The sequence below is a fragment of the Poecilia latipinna genome, unplaced genomic scaffold (assembly GCF_001443285.1).
Source record: "Poecilia latipinna isolate Pla-1442-1.1 unplaced genomic scaffold, P_latipinna-1.0 Scaffold2099, whole genome shotgun sequence".
NCBI classification, from domain to species: Eukaryota; Metazoa; Chordata; class Actinopteri; order Cyprinodontiformes; family Poeciliidae; genus Poecilia; species Poecilia latipinna.
In genome coordinates this window covers 1-22,734 of record NW_015114715.1, presented here as the reverse complement: position 1 = coordinate 22,734, position 22,734 = coordinate 1, and the positions used below count along the sequence as shown (strand labels likewise).

Genomic DNA, 22,734 nt, shown 5'->3' with positions numbered 1-22,734 from the left:
TAACAGGGATAATGTGTGTCCAGAAGCCTTGGTCTTCAATGTGACCTTTGTCTTCCTGAGACAACTGTCAGCCATTAGAGCTGACAAAGCCATTAAATGAAAGGGCCCCAAAAATGAACCTGTTATACCCTGATCTAAGCGGGTGATTTGACCTCGGCAAACCCCACTTTGGTCATTATCCAGAAATGACTGGTCAACCTTTCCAGTGTACATCCTGGTACATCTAGTAAAGGTGGTATTTATAAAAATAATGAAAAACTAATGCCTTCATTAATTCTGTTCTCCAGTTGGAAATCTAGTTGTTCTAGGTCAAAAAAAGACTTGAATTCAATTAAGCCCTTTAAAAGACAAGCAAAACCCTTTGTACATTTTTTTTCATAGTTCTGTAAAGGATATATCATAAATGCTTGGCTATTCTAGCAGCTCTTTGTGGCACAACCTGTTACTAGAGCAATTACATATTGATACTTCACTTTCCTTTAAATTAAATATTCTAAAGAAAATTGTGTGATATTAAAGCTTAGTGAATGATCTGAAATGTGTTGATGTAAAAAAAAATGTGTAATGGGGCAATTCTATTTCACTGAAATTTGAAACAGTCCAATATTTATAGCAGATTTGCCCAATACTTTAGATCAACTTGCAAGCATAGTGGTTGGGCTTTTGAACATACTAGCCTCCTCGACCCCCAATGCAAATTAAAACAAACAAAATACAATACAGGCATTGGATATTATTTATATAATAAGTCTACATTCATATCTGAGTTTCTCTTTGTGACATGACTAACAAAAACATGGATTTTTGTCCCCAAGACATTCTATGGAAGCCCGTTTCCACCACTCTGGTAAAAAGTAAAGATAGCGTAAATAAAGATAGTATCTCAAAAATAATGAGATACTATTTTAATTCCTGAAATAATGAGATACTATCTCATTATTTTTTTTAGACATTATTTCATTATAATGAGATCATTTATTTTATTTTTTAACGGAGTGGCAGAAACGGGCTTCCATAACATTCTAAGTTTTTCTCTGTTTTTTTCTTCATTTTTTTTTAGCTGAACTGTAAAGCTAGTACTGAGTGAGTGAAAGGAATTTCTCAGCACATCACACTGACTTCTGGGATGCGAGCAGCAGCGTTTCTCAGCCCCTGTCTGTCTATCGCATGACAAGTGACCCAGCTGTGGCATATCAGCGGGGATAGAGAGAGGCTGGGACCTGCTGCTGTCTCATTTCGGTTTTTGGCGAGGCGCGACTAATGGCAGGCTGCGGGGGCTTCTTCTTCTCTCTCCTCAACTACAAGACAGAGAAATATGTCATCGCCGAAAACAGGAAAATCGGGATTTTGTTTCGGCTCTATCAGCTGGCCGTGCTCGGATACATAATCGGGTGAGGTCTGTTGCGTGAACTAAAGGCGCGGAGAGTGGATGGCAAAGTTAAAAATAGGAGAGCTTATGGGACAATTTTAAATAGCTGGTGGCTTTAAAGTTGCACATGATGATTGCTTTTTACTTTATCTGAAGCATCGCCAAGTCAGGATTGAATGTTTTTTGTCAAATCGGCAACTTTTTTCGTTATACCATAGATTTTATGCTATGATAATTTATTTGTTAATATAAGATTGGATTTACGATAAACCTAACCTCAAACTCGAAAATAGCAAGGCCTCTGGCTTTTGGAAACTGCTTTGCCTAATGGTATGCACGTCTCAGGTTCAGGCATCGTTTGTGTCGCGGTGTAACTCCCGGGACATGCATCTGCATAGACAAATCATTTCATACCACCACTGCACACAGAAAACACTGACGGCAGCCTGTTGCTCCATGCTGATGAGGACTGCAGCCTGTTGAGGCTGGAGAACGTGGTTCTAGCTTGAGGGAACTGTTCTAAAACACAGTGAGTGATGAAGATGATGTTTCAGATGGGTGTTTGTGATGAAGAAAGGGTACCAGGAGAGGGAGGAGGCAATCCAGACTTCAGTCATCACCAAGCTCAAAGGCGTGTCTTTGACCAACACCTCAGAGACCGGACCTTACCTGTGGAGTGCAGAGGATTACGTCATACCTCCGAATGTGAGTAATTTATTGTCAAATTTTTTTACATTTCAACCACAAACACCAGTGTATTTCAATGAGACTTTACATTATCATCATTTGCCAATTACTGCTGCAAGTTTGTTTTTTGAGGGGTTTGTCTTTATCTGGTGTGTACGCCTGGTCTGACAGTTTTGCTCAAGGTCAGTCAAATGAGAGGGAGAGTGTTTGCGAACATAAATCTTAAGCTAGGAACTATTAAACTCTGATTTAGGTATGGACTGGGCCACTTCTGTAAACCAAACATGCTTGAGTCCAGTCCTTTTAAAGCTATTTTCATGCAATCTATAAAACACTGGACATAAATATCTATATATAAAGACGATTGTGTGTTTTGCTTTCTTAATTATACAGTTTGTCGTTCACTAATGTTCTTTAACCAATCTGTAGGGCAGGAGTGTCAAACTCAATTTCATTTTGGGCCAAATTAAAAATATGAATGTTTTTAAAGGGCCGGTTGTGCCAGAATGTATTGATAAAAACCCATTAAATTGATAAAATATCAATAAATAGCTGCTTGTTTCAGCTTTAAATAATACTGAACATATTTTCACACTGTGCTGTCAATCCAGGATTCTGATTGTTTTTTGTTTTGTTTTTTTGCAATCAAAATCACCAATTTTGTGGTGCTAATTTAGAAATATTTGTAAGGAAGTTTTACAATATTTTGCAAATGTATGATGTTAAATGTGACTTTTTATTAATCGACCTGTCAGTCAGGGACTACAACCTGACATCAAGTAAAACCGAGGCAGCAGTCACTTAAACTCAATGTTTTTGGACAATTTTGAGAAAAAATTGCAGTAAAATCAGAAAAAATGTGGGGATCTGTTGATTTTGCGTGAATTTTCTGTGAATTTTGCAGATTTGTGAAAACTGGAGGGACTTGTTGATGTCATTAGGAGTCTTCAGGGCCACATAAAAAGCTTTTGCGGGCCAAATTTGGCCCCCCGGGCGACACACGCGTGTCGTAGGGCCTTCAGAAAACAGCTGCATTTATACTGAGATAAAATTACACAAAGGTGAACTCTACTGACTATTTAGGTGACATGTGAAGGTTAGTTACACTATTTAGGGGCATCTGAGTAAAGGGGGCTGAATAAAAATGCACACATACATTTTGTTACTAAATGTTGAAACCCGTGTCATTTTCCTTCTACTTTACTGTGTGGTACGAAATAATTTTAGTTTGTCATGTAATAAAATATATTGAAGTTAGTGGTTGCAACTTGAACAAACACTGTTTCAAAACGTTCCTTCTGTCTGCTGCTAATGAGAAGTGTCTTTTTTGCCATGTGGCGTTAGCCTCAATGTCTGTCTCAGCAGACTGAACAGTATTGAACAATGTAATGTGCTTAACCTTTTACTTTCTTCTTCTAAACTTAATTGAATTCTGCAGGGTGAGCAGGTGTTTTTTGTAGTAACAAATTACATAGAGACCCCGAATCAGAGGCTGGGCTTCTGTGCTGAGGTGAGTACCTATACTGAGATTTTTTTTTTCAAATGTTGCTATTCCATTGTGAAAACCTTTACTGCTCCTCCTGCAGAGTGTTAAGGTACCAGATGGACGATGTCAAAGCGACGACGACTGCCCTGAGGGGGAAAGTGTCACAGCTGGACATGGTAGGAGTCATTCATTGGGGAGTTTCTTAGAAACTTCAGAAATACAAATCTGGAAAAGTGCCAAAAATGTTAACTTAAATAGGAAGTAGATTTTCGAGTTAAGGCAAGCTATCTTATAAAAGTGCTTGGTATTCATTAATTCATAATATTAGAAATACTGGTTCTTGTACAGTATTTGAAACCAAAATTAAGGTACCACACATACAGAATGACGGATATGTTGTTGTAAATTGTGCAAAAAAAAAAAAAAGTCAACTTTCTAAGCACCATAAAAACATCAAATGAGTTTTAAGGGTGATTTTTAAAATTTACCATGTCACAATTTTTGATGCTTCAGTAATAGAAGCATTTAGATGTAGTCTTCTTTTTAGTATTAAAAAAATGAGCCCAAACAACTATGAAAAAAGGAGCATAATTTATCCAAGGTTCCAGAAAGCAACAAGTGATAATTTAAACTAATATTTTAAAAATGTGTCAAGAAAAAAAAACTCTTCTTCAGCTGGTCAGCTGAAGTTTTAATTCCAGCTTGGAAAGTCTGCGCTTCACAACCAGTCGAGGGTTTAGCTATGCAGTGCATATTAAACATTAGTGAATATTTCAACAATAAACTACTCACCACTTCATCAAAGCATTAGTACACGCAGTACTGCAAAAAATTTTGACTTGGGAGTATAATCCTTCCAAGAGTGAAATATTGCCATCAGCTTGTTTTGCTACTTTACAGAGATTAAGATGTTGTCTGTTTTAGGAATAAAGACGGGCTTGTGTTTGAACAGCACAGGGACCTGTGAGATTCACGCTTGGTGTCCCATCGAATACAGCCAGAAGCCAACGTAAGAATCCTCCTCCCAATGTGTGTTAACGCTAACTCATACAAAACTGAACTAAATATTCCTCTGATATACAGCAGAGCTTAGGGCCGGGCGATGAATGGATTTTATTGATTCACCAAAGTTTCTGTTCACCAAGATTTCATTCTTGGAAAATCTGGATTTTTTTTTTTTCCCCACCAATGAACTCCTTGGGTTTCTGTAATTTTGTTGTAGAAGCACATTTTACATTTTGTATTTGGTTGGACTTTGAGTTCAAAGTTCAACCAAAAGAAACGATGATATCAATAAAAGCAATTAAAAAATATTTTCTATCATTTGTAATTTTTCTTAATTAAAGAAGAGAGAGGGGAGAGAAAAAATGTTTTTATTTCATATGAAAAGTCTGAGATTCTATTTTTAAATCATCTGGCCCAGTCCTAGCAGACCTGTTATTTCTAAAACAGCCTCCTTATAGTGGCTGTCTTTTTTTTTTATTTTTATTTTTTTTTACCACAGAGAGCCATTACTGAGCGACGCAGAAAACTTCACCATCTACATCAAGAACTTCATCCGGTTCCCCAAGTTTGAATTCTCAAAGTAAGTAGCTATAAGTGGCCGCTGACGGCTCCTGTGCCTGTGGTTTTGAAAGCGTCGCGGCACAGAGTGAGATGGGGGGCTATACATATTTCAATGGCTGCTTTAAATAGCATTAGGGTGCCAAGTCATCTATTTATACCGGCATGTGCATTGCTCTCAGCGAGACAGTGAAACAGTCATCTGAGACGTCCTTCACAGCAGCAGGTTTGGACAGGTGTCAGATCAGACGGGGGTTTTTCCCAGAGAGCGGGACCGGTGCCGCTCGCCGTCCGCGTCCCGCAGGAGAGAGCGGACTGCTGCTGGACATCGTTCCTAATTCATCAATCAGGAGCTCCGTCTGATTACACATACGTCTTCCTCGTGCTTCTTCTTTAACCGCAGCGTGCCAAGACATTACGGCAATAGAGGAGTAATTTGACGCCACTTGATGACTGCCACTAAAAATGGCTGGCAATACAACACCCCTCTGACAGTGAGGCACATTCGGTTACACCGGGAATCTTGTGTGCTGCTACAGGAGCAGGAGTTCAGGTTACAGCAGGTCTTAAATAAGAAATATTACGAGTTCTCCACTTTTTAAAAGTTTACAATAGAGGTCAGATGTCACTGAGATGCAACCTCCCATAGAAGCGGCATTCAGTCAGTAGTTCACATAAATCAGATTGCATCTATTGTTCACTTTTCAGCAACACGCCCACACAGCAAGTCTCTCTGCAGCTTTGTGAAAGAGGGAAACGTTGCATCAGAAAATGTAATTGTTGAGCCTCTAAAGGGGCACTGTTATGTAAAACTGACTTTTGTTTTTTAACTTTACTATTCCCTTATCAAAAACATACCTGGAGTGTTGCTTTGATTCCTTCATGCTAGTTTGAGAAATACTTAATTTCACCTGACTGGACCTGGCACCGCTTTTGAGGTCAAAGCTCAAAAGCTTCTCCTTCCCCCACAACTCTGTCACTCAGCTCCTTCAGACTAGCCAGCAGCAATTAGCAAACACCTAATGGAACAGCGCATCTGCTGAGCTCGTTATACGAGCTACTTCTCAGTGCGGCGCTGGTAAAAATGTTTTTAAAAGGTTAATGGAGGAGCCATGTTGGGATGACTTCCTGAAGGCGGCGTTTCATAAAGAGCTGGAGTTTTTAAAGCAACAGAGTCCCAATGTTAAGTTACGAAGTCAAATTCCTTTTAAGTCATGTTTGATTTATATATGAATATAATATATGAACTCAGTTCTTATATTTATATAAGAACTGAATGTAACATAGTTACTCAATTGTGCTGTAAAATGGTTACTATGTGCCTGGAAAATATAGAATACAGCTGCTTTAAATGTAATAAGTCAAAGAATGGTCTGTTTTTGCTTCTTTTTTCCCCCCTTCGTAGGTCAAATGTCCTTGAAACATCTGATGAGGGCTACCTAAAGAGATGCTTCCATGATACAGAGAACCATCCCTACTGCCCCATCTTCCGCCTCAGAGATCTGGTCAGCAGAACGGGGCATGACTTCCAGGAGATGGCTGTTAAGGTAGAGAGAAGCAACTGGTTTCACTTGATTTTTCTCGCGGCGTTCATAAAAATCCCCCTTGGATTATATGTAACATATACAAACTAAAACAACTGTTCAGTTCAACATCTCGTTCATGTTGAGCGACGGAGAGAAATGTGAATGTCAGAAACCAACGGATGAGGGACTATCATGAGGTTAGCATTGGTGGTGGTTTTTATATTTATATATTTTTTAACAATTTTTCTTGTTTATGGCTGCAACTAACAATTATTTTTATAATTGATTGACCTACTAAATATTCTGACATTCAATTAATCGAATAAAGAAATGAAAACATTACATAAATGTATTTTTTTTAACCACTCAAGCTCTTTTTCTTTTTAATAAAATATTACAAATACACTAAAAGATTCAAATAAATAATTTTCTTATTTAAGAAAAGAATTGGATTAATATTTTATTGCCTGAAATTCAATACCAAAGCATTCCTTTAGTAGATCTGAACCGGTTACAGGATGTCATCTGTTGCTGTTGAAATGCTTGGATAAAATGTCATAATGCTGCATTTCTATTCACTCCTTTTACTTGGATACCCATAAATAAAATCCAGTGCAAAAAAAATTGCTTTCAGAAGCCACCTGTTGAAACTCCTGTTGGTTTACAAGTCTAGATCAAACTTGGAAAGTACCATCTAGTTTTATCAGATCAAGAATCCAGAGAAAGCCCAACTAGTTTATAAATTACAGACCACCTATTCTTAATCATGGGGAACCAATAGGTAGTTTTATACTTTTTTGTTTTCTTTTGCTCTTTCCTTTGTTGTTGTACTTTCTTCTAATTCATGTAAAGCACTTTGAGCTGCCTTGTTGCTAAAAATGTGCCACATAAACAAAATTACCTTACCTAATTAGCGAGTGGCAGAGAAAAAAAAGCTTAAGTTGAATAAACCCACATGAAGTCAAGTAACGCAACTCGCCGGGCGTTAACTCTGACCTTCTTGATTTCATGATGACCTGTCACTTTGTTTTCCATAGATACTGTCTCACCTTGGGCTCACTGTGTGTGTTCGACAGGGGGGCTCTGTCGGTGTCCTCATCGAGTGGAACTGCGACCTGGATAAGGACTCGTCAGAGTGTAATCCACAGTACAGCTTCACCCGTTTGGACATGAACTTAAACAACTCTATCACATCAGGATACAACTTCAGGTACGATGCTTCTGCTTAACTTTCTCCTTTTTTTTTTTTTTTTACATATTTGGTTAACCTGAACCGTTTCCCTTTTCTCCTCCAGACATGCGAGGTATTACAAAGATCAAAATGGTGAAACGTTTCGCACACTGTACAAAGTGTATGGGATTCGATTTGACATCATGATCAATGGGAAGGTAAAGCAACTCGCAAGGAAACTACAGCGGGTAAAAAGTGTTGAACATGTCAGCGTTTTGCCAGTTTCGATATTTAGGGACGCCGTTGATGTAAAATTCACACTAAATGTTGCCAACATGTTGAAATATGAAGAAATTAATGTGCAGAAAGGCAAGAAGCCAGCTGAAATATGTTGCTATTTAGAGACCAAACCTGCTGCTGTGTTCAAATCTACATCAGTTAGTTTAATATGAGCTACTGGAAATTAGAAAATATTTTTGGTTTTAGTAATATAAATCTCTTCAATCAAGTTTTATATTTTGTTCAAAGAAATTCTTGTTTTAACGAGCTTTGTATCTCATTTTAATGAGTTACTGCTCCCCAAGTAATCCATTTATAACAACATTGGAAATATTTAAACAAACAAACAAAAAAAACACTGATTTGTTCTGTACATAATTTACCTGCTGCGTGTGATTCTACAAATAAAATAAATGTTTTGTTGTTTTGCAGGCTGGGAAATTCAACATCGTTCCTACAATAATTGCGATTGGCTCAGGCGTTGCTCTGATGGGCATCGTAAGTAATTTATTAAAATATGCAGTGGATGCAGTGCGTCGCAAATATATTTAGAGACTTTGAGCTTCTTTGCATGATGGACACTTTCAAACTTTAATTAGGATTTTATGCGATGGACCAACACCAATTAATGCATTATTGTAAAGGGGGCAGAAAAAGATGCTTCAGATTTTAGTGAAGCCTGGAGTTCTTTTGCTTCCTGTACCAAACACACTTCCAGGTTTTCTTTTCTTAGGAAAGATGTGTTTAGCCTCTTCCATCTCCACGCCTGTCACCACAGATGTTGCGTTCAGTGTCGGCTCTGTGGCTTTGTCTTCATGTCAGCAATCTGGGTTTGCAGTGTAACTGATGTCAGTACATAATCTTTGCAAACAAACAATAATTACTAGTGTTAGGTTCCTTACACTTTATCGTTAAATTCGTATCTGACACACGCTCAGCCTCAACGTTTCTGCTCCTCATATATGGAACACCAACAAGGCCAAAATGGTGTGAAATTCATGTCTTCCAAAATACATCAATATACAGGCAGCTGAAAAATGAGTAATCACGCCACCAACAAATGGCCGATTGTTTTCATCCAATCAGCATATTTCTTGGATGAAAAAGGACCAATCACAACAAACAAGTCAAAATATTCCGGGAAGTGACAGAAATTACAAATCAAAACTGTAGAATTTCAGAAAAACACAAAAGAACATAGAACACTTAAATTTTGTAGTCTGATAATATGTAGTTAAGGAAACAAATGTGGTTTGTGCATTTCAGCTAAGATTTTTATGTTTCTTAAGTTACTATGATGTGATCCTGCGCCACAGTACCAGTCAGCTCACACCCTCTGCACTTTTGAATAGCTTGCTGCACCACCGGTTTCAATACATGTATGATTCCAGTTCCACTTCACAATGATGCAATACATTGTGTTGGTTTATGGTTTTAAAATCTCAAAGTACATTGAAATCTGTGGTTATGTGACAAAGTAAAAGTGATATGAATAGTTCTGCAGGGCATTGTTTTACAATTTCAGAAGAGAAATAAGTATCCTCCTGTGGCTTTGAGAGTTCGGGTCTTATGTTTGTCTTGCAGGGAGCCTTTGTGTGTGACATGATACTTCTCTACATGATGAACACGAGCTCCTTCTACCGAGAGAGGAAATTTGAAATAATCAACTTTAAGTATGGCTCAATGGCACAACGTTTTTTTCCCCCTTCTTATCGCCTCCATGCAAGCTTTTCTATTTATTTATTTTTACAGAAAAGAGAAAAATAAACAGAAGGACGATAAAGCAAGCAACCGGGATAGGAGATCCAGAAAAGCCGGTGCAGACAAAGATGCAGCCAACTCTATCAAAAAGCTGGAGGAAACTGAACTAACGGTGGAGACGTCTGCTCCTGAGAAGAGCCACGCGGAGAAACGGGGTCCCACCGTTCCACGCAACACGGGGCAGCGATACTCAGCCGTCCAATCCAAACAAGGCGCAGCGCCAAAGCATCATATAAGTTTCTCTTCACACAACTAGCATGGCGGGCAACTGAACACTACTGGACTGCAGACGTCTCTTTAACGCTGCGGAAAGCGAACCCCAGTGCCAGACTGACGTCTGCTGCTGGCCCTGTCCCTGACTGATGATGTGTTGAAGGATGGAAATCTCAAATGTTCTGCAGCACGCATGAGGGACCAGGCAGTCACAGGAGGAGGGTGATCGTTATGTTCAATGAGTTAAACTAAAACTTTGTCAGAGCTGAATGCTTATCAAGCCGTAGTCACCAACAAGAATCACTAAACATGCAGATGTGGGGCAGAGCAGTGAGGGCCGAGGGTTTGAAAAGGACTCTGTGAGAATGGAGATGGTACCAGAGTGGCGACATTAAAGGGCCCGTTTGTAAAGTTGCATGACGAATTGCGCCACTGTTGCATCTGTGTTCTCCAAAGGCTTGGCAGTCCCACGATGCAAGCACTCAATCTCATATCAAACGTATATTTGTGTTGATAATGTGACTGTCGGATGTTGCGACCTGTAAAGTAATCGTCCAGCTTGTTAAGACAACACTTCCTTTGGTAGCCGTTTCACAAAAATTGAATCACTTTCATTTGCATCACTGGTCTTACTAGAGGCAAATCCACTATGGGATATTAGGGCAGTTGGAAAAAACTCAAATTTGTAAAACATTTACAAAAAAAAAAAGGAAATCAATTACTTTTTTTAAATTAAAAAGTATCTTGAGTTTCAAAAGTTAAAACATTTTTTACTTTTGAAGCTCAATTTTTTTCCAGAATTTTATTTTTACTCTACAATAAGCCATTGTACAAACCTGATTATTTTCTGCTGGACTTTTTTTTTGGTAAAGATTGCAGTTTGTTACAGTAAAGCGATGACCCTTGTGAACATCCTTTAGTTTTTCTTAAAACTAATCCATGTGAGTAAAATGTGAACATTTTTGAAAGGAAGATATAGAAATAGAAAAGGTCAGGGTACAACATGATTTGTAACAGACATGTCAAAGATGCTTTTGGAAATATGAAAAAAAAAAAAAAAGATGGGTTTTCCTGTTGGACACCGACTATTTAGTGAAAATGATTTATGTGAACTGTTAATGCTGCTACTTTTTATCTGCAATTTGATTTCCAGCCAGCGGACACAACGTGTTTTGATCATGTACATGAAGCCATCTGCTGTGTGTGTTAGTTCTTCGTTTGAATGGATGCTGAGTTTTTTTTCAGTCTGTTCTACATAATGTTGATTTACTGCCTGACTCATTAAGAGATTAATGCAAAGCAATCTGTACAGAGGTTTTTATTCCAATCAGTTGCAATAATAACCATGTTTTACATGAAAATGTTGCCACACTTTATTAGGATTTTACAAGCTAAGCTATTAATCATTGTGGTCATGTTACTGGTAGCTGTAGTAGGACTACAGTAAAACTGACACTTCTTCAAACCATCTACTCACAACAGAAATATTTAGTCTTTCACTACAGGGTTGAGCTACGAATAGCAGCAGGATAGACAAACCTAATGACTTACATAGCATCATATCGAAACATTTCAGGGCTGATTGTGGGTGGTCGTCTCAGTAAACATGCACCATCCCGTACAAGAAAGTCCAGAACAGAACGTAGGTGAAAAGCCCTCCGACCAGGCCTCCGGTGAAGAGCAGCCGCCGCGATTTGAAGCACTTGTTCCACCGCCGTCCGGCCTTGAGGATGAGCAGCAGGGACAGCAGGAAGGATGAGAGGAAATAGAAAACAAACCCGTAGAGCCCCGTCAGCCCGAGGATGCCAGCCGTCGCCCCCGACAGAGCGGAAACGGAGGTGCGGCAGTAGTCCAGCACGACGGCGTTGCCCCTCACCGCCACTTCGCTGATGAACTGTGGTCCCTCGCGCTTGGCCCCAACTCCTGCCATCTTGGCTTCTTTGGTCTACCACCAGAGGGTGCTGTCGTAACAGGAAACATTAGCATGTTTAGGAAGCAGACATGGTTACAGAGACAACGGGCTCAAATCGTGGCAGCTATTGTGGCACTTTTGGTGACAGCTGCCGTAAGGTGGCACCCCGTGCCAGGTTGCGGCGGTCCGTGGTCCCATACGGCAATTGTCACCGGAAGTGCCGCAATAGCCGTCACTGATTTGAGCTCCGCCCTGCTCCAAAGTTAGGCTACTCTCGTCCAATCTTAACTAAACAACTGCTGTTTTTGCACATTTATATTGCCAGAGTAACGTTACAAAGTGAAGTGCACTATAAACAGCTGTAACAGGTTTTAAATAGCTACATGGCCACATTTATCTGGTTAATTCCGTCTCTTCTTTCCACCTGTCAATTTATAGTTGTACTGAATTCCTTCAGTTTTACATTCTATGGACGAGGACGACGGCCACTGAAAAAAAAACTTTTTTCCTCAGATTTTAAGCAGCAATAGAGAGAGACAGCTCTGTAACAGCAATATTATTGTCCATTTATCTTGTTACCCACCACTTATAATCTCGTCAGAAACCGCATATGCTTTCATCCAGAAATTAAAAAAAGTAAATTATGTGTAAATCTTGAATAAAACTCTGAATCCAAAGACAGTATCGACAAGTCAGAGCTTTAAATAATGCGCAGGTTATTTGATCAGAGCATCTATAGAAACTTTGTCCCACTATTATTGACAGATAACGTTTGAAATGCAGCTTTATGAATCTATTATTATTAATGAGCTTGCAATTGCTGGGTTAGTAAGATCAAACTGATGCATTTGACAAATTAATCACAAAGATAAAACAACCGAATAACAATGGAAGTACAGAAACATTAAAAGAACCAAATATGAATCGGCTGGTGCTAGCTTAGGCCGAAGTGGAGCTATTAGTTAGCTTCTGTACATTAAACAAATCCCTAAAATCCCAGTAAAATCACCGGCCTGGACTCCAGCCACCAAGTAAGCACTCGGTGCTCCAATGTGACCATGAGTAGGCCAGACTGTATTTTAACTCAAACCTGCTGCTTTACATTCATGTCACTGCTGCTGCTGACAGGCTAGCTCTGTTAGCTCTCGCTAAGAGTGACGACCACTCACCGGATTTTAACGAAGTTTTCCAATTTCACTCGATGAAATTATTGCAGCATAATAATAATAGCACAGAAGGTTACTTCACACCGTTGGGCATCTGGTGATTTAGTAAATATCAACTGCTCTAGCTCAGACACGACACATTCATCCTCACAGGACTGACACTCCTAGCCGAAAGTCAACCATGCTCCTTCGCAATGTATTGTGGGTACAAGACAGTCATCAAACAAGACGGGTGTGTTTGTAAGACGGGGAAAAGTAGGATATTATCGTTTTAAAGCAAAAATTCACCCAAATTTTGTAAATTTCATAGATGTTCCTATGCTAGACACGCTATATGCTCACAATATCCAAATTTACAGAGAGAAGGATTTTATTCAAGTGATAAAATTCAAAACATGAATAAGCTTTTGTGTAAATATTTATATATTTAACTATACCATAAAATTAATTTATGTGTTCAATAAATAGATAATTATTTTTAACGATAGTTATTGATTTTTTTAAACCATGTAATCAATTATACATAATGAAAAAATAATTACATTTTTATATTTGTAAGCTAATATATAAACATAAAAAATTTACCTGTATTCAACAAATCTTCATCTAAGATTAAGTACGTGATTATTTTAAATAATCCCAAAGATCTAACACGCCTGCCCAAATATAGTTAAATAGACTTTAAACAGAAAAGGAGCACCAGAAGTACCAACAATTAAACAGAGTGGCTATACGCAAATGAAAGATTTATTCACACTTGTTTCAAAATAACAATACATGTCCAAAAGTACAGCATACATAGTACAGGTATTAACCAAAGAATTATTAATTAAAGAAAGGAATTACTGAAATAACATTTTTTATTAGCTGTTCTGCAGCAGCAGACTGTTTACGGACACTTCTGCTTTCTTTGTGACTCCCGATTTAATTTTTGTAACGTGAACGCAACACAGTCGACTTTGCCTTCAGGATGATGTGCAGCAACTAGCAGAGCCAGCAGTCATGTCTAACTTCATCCTGGGGATAGATTTGGGCACCACGTCGGTGAAAGCTGTATTATTGGCAGCGGGCTGCAGAACTGTGGCTGCGGGTCACTCGGAACCAACCGCTGCCGATCTTAGCGACGATAGCGGGATAAAGGTGAGCTGCTCGCTCAACTTTCCTCCACCGTTGACGGAACTGACCATAGCTCAGCTCCTGTCTGTGTCATCCAGGCGAAAGAGCAGGACCCCGGTGCGATAATAAACGCTGTGAACCGATGCTTGGCTCAGCTACCCGGAGACAAACTGCAGCATGTCAGCAGGGTCGGCCTCACGGGACAGATGCATGGGGTTCTGTTCTGGAAGGCAAATAGCGGTAAGAGGACTGTGTCTGCTCTGACACTTCAAAATAAAGTACATTGTGGCGAAAGTGCAATGAGCTGCAAAAAACTAGCTTGTCTCGCTATGAAAAAATAAAAATAAAATCATCTTATGCATACTTAGTTGCTGGTTAGTTCGTCCTGAAAAGCTTGCTAAAAATAAATCAAAGTTTTGTTATCTCAGTCATAATCGTTAAATATTAACGATGCACATTTATGAACTCTGTACATTTCAGATGCCGAGAACTCATGCGTCAGTAACTGAATGTGAAATAAATGGGGGCAGAATTAAGATGGAGTGTTTACTAAACTTACGTTAAACCATTTATTATCCCATCTATGAAAGCACATTTAGTTTATCCATAAAAGCTTATAAATAATGTATGAATCATACTTGCTCTGACACAAAATGTTAAGCAAGGTGTGCTATAAAATATTAAAAATATTATATATTGATAACTTCCACTAAATGAAGCAGCTGTTTGTTAGCCATATGTTTTTGCTTTCGTTTGTCTCTCGAAATCAAACATTTTATAAAAGTTATCTTTGTTCCTTATTAGTTTTATGTTAGTTGTTATCTTAGAAAACGTGCATGCATGGTGTGTTTGATCAAAGATTTAATAATAAATACTGAAATTGCAAACACAAAACCTGGAAGTTGAAAACTGGAAGTATATATAATTCTATAATTCTGCCTTTTCTCAGAAAAAAATATTATTCTGTATACATTACAATAATGTATATAGAATATAGAATGACCACTGGTTTGAATTACAAACATCTGTGTAATTCAAACCAGTGGTCAACATCTAATTTTTTTAAATAAAATTTCAGGCTTTCTACACTCATTTTCAATGAGTGTATTCAGTGTGACGATTCAAAATAGTTGACATTAATTATTTGTCACACCTTACAGGCAGAGGTGATGTCACACTGTGTAAGAGTGCTGCCACTGTGAAAATAGATTTTACTTGTATATCAAAACAAAGACAAAATGATAATAAATTAAAGTCTTACTAAAAAACCTATCAAATGTTTTGGTATTTGCATCATTCACAGCTGTATTCACTTCATACAGATTTAATTAGGGGGATTTTTACTGGAATGACATTTACATACATAAAGTATCATTTTTCTGTGTCGCAGGCTGTGATTGGTCAAATGTGAACTATTTCACACCCAGAGACACCAGTCAGCTGGTCACATGGCAGGATGGACGCTGCAGCAGTGACTTCCTGTCTTCTCTTCCAAAGCCGGAGTCTCACCTCGGCGTTTCCACGGGCTTCGGCTGCGCGACGATCTTCTGGTACATGAAGCACAGGTTGTTGCGCAGCTCTTTCAGGCTCCACTTCCCTCTATGATCTGATAAAAATAAATAAATAAATAAAACAGACATTTTGTTTTCCCCGGTTTCTCTGTAGGCCTCAATTTCTGGATGACTTCAGCGTTGCAGGTACGATCCAGGACTACGTGGTGTCCATGCTGTGCGGGTTGGACTCGTGCGTGATGACGCCTCAAAATGCAGCCAGCTGGGGCTTCTTCAACACCGCAAGCAGTCAGTGGAACGAGAACATGTACGTCACACCCAGAGTCACCAGCAAAAGCTAAACTCTGCGTCCTGCGGCTTGTGCATGTATGATTTGAGCTGTAAAAGCACCTAGCAGTTTCCACCATCGCCACCAGAGAGGTGTGTGTCCTTCTTAACAACCTGCCCTGTGTGCATGCTGTAGTCTGAAGGCTGCTGGCTTCCCCGTTCGCCTGCTTCCTCGGTGTGTGCCGCCTGGTGCCTTGGTGGGACAGACGCACTCTGACTGGCACGGCATTCCTGCTGGTACACCAGTAGGGGCCGCTCTAGGAGACTTCCAGTGCTCCGTCTACTCCTGCATGAGTTCACCAGCAGATGCAGGTGAAACAGGAAGTCAAGTCTTTACTATGATTTAGTGCGCTCCATCTCTATGCTTTTTAAATAAGGAGATCAATTTGTTTCCACTAGAAAACCTAACAAAGCTGATCTGATTAATGCATGAAATAAAATGTCTCATGCTCCTGTTTTGATTTAGGTTTAACTTTGAGCACCAAAGAAGAAGTTTTAAAGTATTTGAAACTCCATATCTGAGAGGCTTTTGTCGTTTTTGAAAATCTCCCAGTTCTCAACATAAGCACATCAGCCCAGCTGACGTTCGCCATGCCAGGTGACTTCACGCCTCCTAACTCTCCTCAGCTTGAGTCGTCCATCTCCTACTTCCCTTACTTTGACTCGTCGTACTTGGCTGTGGCGGCGTCTCTCAACGGCGGGAACGCGTTGGCCACTTTTGTGGAAACGTTGACCGCGTGGACGAAAGAACTCGGTAAGTTTTACTACACAGCAGTACCTCGCAAAGCTGCGTTTACTCCACTAATATTTTCACACCTCAGTGTGGTTTATTGAGACTTTATGTGACAGATCTTTACAGAGTAACATCAGGGTTTCCCATAGTGTACTATAAGCCTGGCGGGCCACCAGGCTTTACTTGTGCCCCCACCAGGCTAAGCATTGTTTATTTTATTTTGTTTTTTATTATTGCCTTTTTACTTCATAGTTGGTGCTTAGGTATTACTCTTCTAGTCTTCCAGTAAAGCATAACTATCAGGTGATATTTTCAAATTTCCTGTCAACTTTAAACATTTTTTTAACTCACAAACATGGCGGCTGGCTGGATGAATGACTGCCATAGCGCCCTGAGCACCAGGCTTAGCAAGTCTTACCCTGAACACGCACATTATTTTCAACACTTTTATAAATAAAAATCTGAAAAGTGTGTCTGGAAAACAGTATGTATTCAAAGTTTATACTCTGTGTAACTCTCTTTAGCGCAAGGACAGCTGCACGTCTTTCTGAGTGTCGGCCAGCTGATAGGTCGATCAGTGATTGGCCGGTGCTTACATGTAAAGGCAATTGTAGCCACCAATCTTATCTACATTGGCAAAAAAATCTAAAAATAAAACGCTGTTTCCTGTTGCTCTGCTATGAGAGAGGTTCTCCAGTTAACATTAGTCACCCTCCTGTTGCCAACTCAACGACTTTCTTGCTACATTTAGCAACATTTCAATAATTGGTATTTGTCAAAATCAGAATTGACAGGTCAAGCTTTTTAAAGATCGGTGATTGGCCAGAAAACTGCCATCGGTGCACCCTTAGTATCTCTCTATCAGCTTTGCGCATCTAGATACATTTCTTTCCCGATTCTTCTTTGCAAAATACCTCGAACTCAGTGAAATTAGATGCATCTGTAAACAGCAAGTTCTAAGACCTCAGATTCTCAATTGTGCTTTGACTGGGCCATCATGACACATGTGGAGTGTACTTTAGAGTAATTACTGTGGGGAAAGTGAACTTCTGCTCCTTTTTAACCCTGTCAGGTGTGGAGCCGAAGGACTCGTGTTTGTACGAGAAGCTGATTGGCTCTGCCCTGAACCAGGAGAGCAGCGACCTGATGGTGAGTCCCACCATCCTGGGGGAGAGACACGCCCCCCTCTGCCTGGGTCAGGTCACCAACATCTCCGCCTCCAACCTCTCGCTGGGCCACGTGTTCAGAGCGCTTTGCCGCGGCGTCGTTAGCAACGTCGCCTCCATGATGCCCGTGGAGCACCTGCAGCGGGCCGGCGTCCGCAGGCTGGTGGGGAGTGGGAGCGCGCTCGCTCGCAACGAGGTGCTGAGGCAGGAGGTGGAGAGGGCGTTTCCTCTCCAGGTGGTTTACGGACAGAATGCAGACTCCGCTGTGGGTGTGGCCATGGCCCTCTGTGACCGACTCTGAACAGCCGACTGGGGAATCCCTGCATGTTTATTTGATTCGCTGAGATTATTTTGCACAACTTTTGAGACTTTGATTGAATCTAATTGTTTTTGTTTTAACTAATTAACAGGTTTGCTTAAAGTAGACTTGATTCAAACAGTTAGATTTTTAGAAAACTCTTAAAGGGGCAGTATTATGTGTTAAGTTTTGGGTTTTTTTTGTCCAGGCACATAGTGCCATTTTATTGCACAGTCATATAATCATGCTAAAGTGGAATTATTATGTAAAATTTACTCTCTTTATTTTAGCTGTTATAATGTTATTTCCTCATCAAAAACATAACTGGAGTGTTACTTTGATTCCTTCATCCTTTTTTGAGAAATCCTTTAATCTCCCATGGCAACCATTCAGCTGGGCAAAACGCCTGGTTGCTACCTAAAAATCGATCTATCATCAATTGATCCCTCAGAAGTTTTCTTTGTGACTTAAACACTTTGCTCTGCTCTTCTTTTCTTGTCTGGAAATAATTTTTATAATGCATCATGAAGTCTTCAGAATCCCAGTTGAAGATCATTTTGCTAAGGTTGTATTTGTTTTGTTTTTTTAGATCATTAGATTTGATATGAAAAAAAAGTGCTTAGGACATTGGTAGATATTGCAAAATCAATAGAAATCACTTACTGATCCCAATCGGGAAATCAATAAACATCTATTTCTGACAGCACTTGTGTGTACTTTCCAGTCAGAGTCCTAATTTCATCGAAAGTGTAATAAATTGCAAATGCTATAGTTGAAGATAATCTTATTTTGTGTTATTTTATTGTGGTAATACACTGTTTTACACTATGCCAGTAGATCGAGGCTTCAGGGTGACAGAATGAAGAAAATAGAAGCACTTATATTTCAAGGCAGATTAAGAGACTGGGAAATTTACCTCCCTAACATTTTATTCCAACAAGCAAAGAATTGGAAAATGTTGCATGGAAAAACTGTTACATCTCTTAAGCTTTTGCTAATTTTGAGACTGGAGTCTCTGGTGAGGAGTTATGTTAAGCCTTTAAATCTAACGCATAATCACTTAAAGATCATCAAGCAAAATTTTTTTACACAACGGCAAATCTGCTGAAGACTTCGTCAAATCAATTTATGCTCCCATCGGACGATGTGCTTGCAGTCTGTACGGTGCAAGCATGTTGGGTTGGTGTGTTGCATTGTGTTCTTGGAAGTCTTTATGGTTAGTGCAACAGCCTTTCAAGCACTCAGAGCCTCAGTAATGTACAGAATCTTATCTGGGTTGGGTCACTGCTTTCCACTCAGGCTTTCTTCTCTCCACTTGACTTTGTGTTAAGTGAGCATCTCACGATGCAGGATTCACACGCCCTGGACTAAGCCAGATGCTGGATTGTTGTTTACTAAAAATTAAATTTTTTGTTTCAGTAAGCAGGAGAGAAAGGCTTATTCTGGTGAGTTAACTTGCACATTTATTTGCATTCTAATTCTTACAGAGCAATTTGAAAATTGTCTTAAGCCTTGTGCATGCAAGGACTGAGGTAACTGATACAAGTGATATGGGTGTGGGGTTGGTTGGACCCCATTTGTAAACACAAGGGTTAAAGCATGGAGATCAATGTTTGTGAATGTGTTCAATGATGTCTGCATAAATACGGACTGTGGGACAACCACATCACTGGTGTTGTTGGACCTCGGCAATACTGCTGACCGTGATACATTATTGAGGCCGGAGAGCTGAGTTAGGACACTACTACAGTATTTGACTGGTTTGAGTCTTACTAAAGAATGGATCTCTTAGCATCAATTGGGAATTTCTTAACAGAGGGACAGAAATCAAGTGTGGGGTACCCCAAGAATACACAGCTTTACATCACAACATCACCAGGTGACTCTGAACCCATTAAACATGTGCATAGAACAAATCAATGTGTGGATGTGCATTAACTATATCCAGCTGAACAGAAACACAACTGAAGTTATTATCTTTGGACCTAAAGAGGAACGATCAAGAGTCGGCATGCAGCTTCAGTTATTACAGGTAAAAACTGCCGATCTGGCCTGAAATCTGGGTGGACTCAGACCTGAACCTTCAGGATCACATAAAGACGGTTACAAAATCAGCCTTCTATCACCTGAAGAACATTTCCAGGATCAGAGGACTAATTTTCCAGGAGGATCTACAGAAACTGATCCATGCGCTTATCTTTAGTTGCATTGATTACTGCAACATTTCTTTACAAACCTGACTAAAGCAATCAGACGGCTGCAGCAGATCCAACAAACTGTATTTCTTAAAGAAGCTTAGATTCTTCTATGTTTGCAGCAAGATGATGCAGATCTTCTCTAAGTCATTTGTGAAGAGTGTTGGCGTAGAAACTTAAAAAGGCTCAACAACCTGATGAAGATGGTTAGGTCTGTTCTGGGGTGATTTTGTTTTTTATAAAATAAAGAACATAATGAACAACCTGAGCATCCTGTGACTGAAATATAATCTCTGTGTCTTCAGAAAGCGGAAGAAAAAGACTTCTTGGCACTTCCTTCCTGCCCACAGCTGATAGCAACACTGATGGGTTGCAGCTGTGTCGGAAGAAACTTAAAGATAGTTGCATCTTATTTTCCTTTGAGAGCAATAACACACCTTTGAATTGAATTGAGTGAACCGAAACATCGGGTTAGGTCAACACAGATCTGGTTCAGCAGACACAAAATCAACCATCACACCTAAAATCCTGTAGAAAACCAGCATAAGAGAAGAAACCGAACTCTGGACCATCTGGACAGATTATGCAAAGAGCAATGGCCAAAAATGCCATCACTCTATGTGTTGTATAAAACATAAAAGAAGAAAAAGTATTGTTATACCGATAAACTACCTGATGATAAAATTAGACTAATTAATATTTGTAGTGAGTAATATCATTGGTGTCTACTCTGTGAAGCGAGGGACTGAGACAGCAGCCTTGTGGAACCCCAATCTACAACCAGCTGAGTTAACCTGGATTTGTTCTGTCTCAAAACTACAACCAACTGGTAATTGAACTATGCAGGCTAAGAGTGGCTAACTTTCTAACCAGAACTAATTCAAGTATATTACTAAAACACAACAGTAGTCAAGAAAATACATCATGGTATATTTCATAATACTCAGGAGGTATTTACACAAAAAAGACTCACTTTTGACAAGCGAGTCTCTGCACAGACATAAACTGATTCTGCCTTAATTTACCATTACAGCTACCATCAACTTAAACTATTAAGTTTATCAAAGAGCCTCTCTTTGAGTCTGACTGCAGTGTCTTTAAAGCGTGAGGTTCAGGAGCCAATATCTTGTAAGTGCTTCCCCAAAAGGAGATAAGAGAAAAGATTATCTGTGCATTCACTTTTTGATCATGATAGTTGCAGCACACCCTGCGACAGACTAGCGACCTGTCCAGGGTGACCCCGCCTCTCGCCCGGAACGTTGGCTGGAGAGGCACCAGCAACCCTCCCGACCCCACTAAGGGACAAGGGTGTAAAGAGGATGGATGGATGGATGGATGGATGGATGGATGGATGGATGGATGGATGGATGGATGGATGGAGGGATGGATGGATGGATGGATGGATGGATGGATGGATGGATGGATGGATGGATGGATGGATGGAGCACAAGATGAAGATGTCATTTAGCTAAAGTAGTGGCTGACAAATAATTCAACAGCTTTCTAGTTCTAATGTATAATTTGTAATAATGACCAGTGGTGTTCCTCAACCAAACCAGGATCCATGCTGTGAAGTTTAAAGCATAAATGACTGAGGAGAGATTTTGTGGATTTAATTTCCAAGCACCTCCGAAATTAGGACGTTGCCGGGAGCCGCGTGGCTCAGTGGTAGAGCGTGTTCACTATACATAACATAGAGGTTGTGTTCCTCGACAAAGCTGTGTTGGGTTTGATTCCTGACCTCCAGTCATTTCTTGAATTTGAGTCCAACTTTCTGCATAGTAATGAACCCTCTTTCATAGCATGATTCTTTGCAGATACCATAAGATTGGATTAGGTTAAGATAACAAGGAATTTAAAGGGATTTAAAGTTTCAGTTGAAAATTTGTTTATGAAATCAGGTTGCATTTTTAGCTTTTAAAAATCCTTAATAACCTCTTTGAGTTTAATCACATTCAGTCAAGTTATTGATGTCTCATTGTCATGACACTAAAATTATATGGGTCTAAAGGCAGCCTAATTAATATTTGCAGTGAGTAATATCATTGGTGTCTACTCTGTGAAGCGAGGGACTGAGACAGCAGCCTTGTGGAACCCCAATCTACAACCAGCTGAGTTAACCTGGATTTGTTCTGTCTCAAAACTACAACCAACTGGTAATTGAACTACGCAGGCTAAGAGTGGCTAACTTTCTAACCAGAACTAATTCAAGTATATTACTAAAACACAACAGTAGTCAAGAAAATACATCATGG

At 39.6% G+C, this 22,734-nt stretch overlaps 3 protein-coding genes across 4 annotated transcripts; 2 read left to right on the top strand and 1 right to left on the bottom strand.

Moving 5' to 3' along the window:
- Positions 1–1,101: 1,101 nt before the first annotated feature.
- p2rx5 (purinergic receptor P2X, ligand-gated ion channel, 5) lies at positions 1,102–10,751 on the top strand. Of its 2 annotated transcripts, none has more exons than XM_015017065.1 (12): positions 1,102–1,391; positions 1,924–2,074; positions 3,495–3,566; positions 3,643–3,718; positions 4,467–4,551; positions 5,047–5,127; positions 6,511–6,652; positions 7,708–7,841; positions 7,927–8,050; positions 8,514–8,579; positions 9,666–9,754; positions 9,834–10,751. In XM_015017065.1, exons 1-12 carry the CDS (start codon positions 1,261–1,263, stop codon positions 10,096–10,098), a joined length of 1,416 nt encoding a protein of 471 aa, XP_014872551.1. In that variant the 5' UTR covers positions 1,102–1,260; the 3' UTR covers positions 10,099–10,751. The 2 variants fall into 2 exon arrangements, with proteins under 2 accessions (XP_014872551.1, XP_014872552.1); XM_015017066.1 differs by having other exon boundaries at positions 1,104–1,391; positions 7,927–8,020.
- Positions 10,752–11,357: 606 nt separating this feature from the next.
- On the bottom strand, positions 11,358–13,358 carry emc6 (ER membrane protein complex subunit 6). Its single transcript, XM_015017073.1, has 2 exons — positions 13,137–13,358; positions 11,358–12,016 (listed from the first exon to the last, which is right to left on the bottom strand). Exon 2 carries the CDS (start codon positions 11,983–11,985, stop codon positions 11,653–11,655), a length of 333 nt encoding a protein of 110 aa, XP_014872559.1. The 5' UTR covers positions 11,986–12,016; positions 13,137–13,358; the 3' UTR covers positions 11,358–11,652.
- A 570-nt stretch (positions 13,359–13,928) lies between these two features.
- On the top strand, positions 13,929–19,061 carry shpk (sedoheptulokinase). Its single transcript, XM_015017075.1, has 7 exons — positions 13,929–14,273; positions 14,348–14,489; positions 15,640–15,814; positions 15,915–16,067; positions 16,224–16,399; positions 16,641–16,841; positions 17,893–19,061. The coding sequence occupies exons 1-7, from the start codon at positions 14,136–14,138 to the stop codon at positions 18,285–18,287; spliced, it is 1,380 nt and encodes a 459-aa protein (XP_014872561.1). The 5' UTR covers positions 13,929–14,135; the 3' UTR covers positions 18,288–19,061.
- The last annotated feature ends 3,673 nt before the right edge of the window (positions 19,062–22,734 follow it).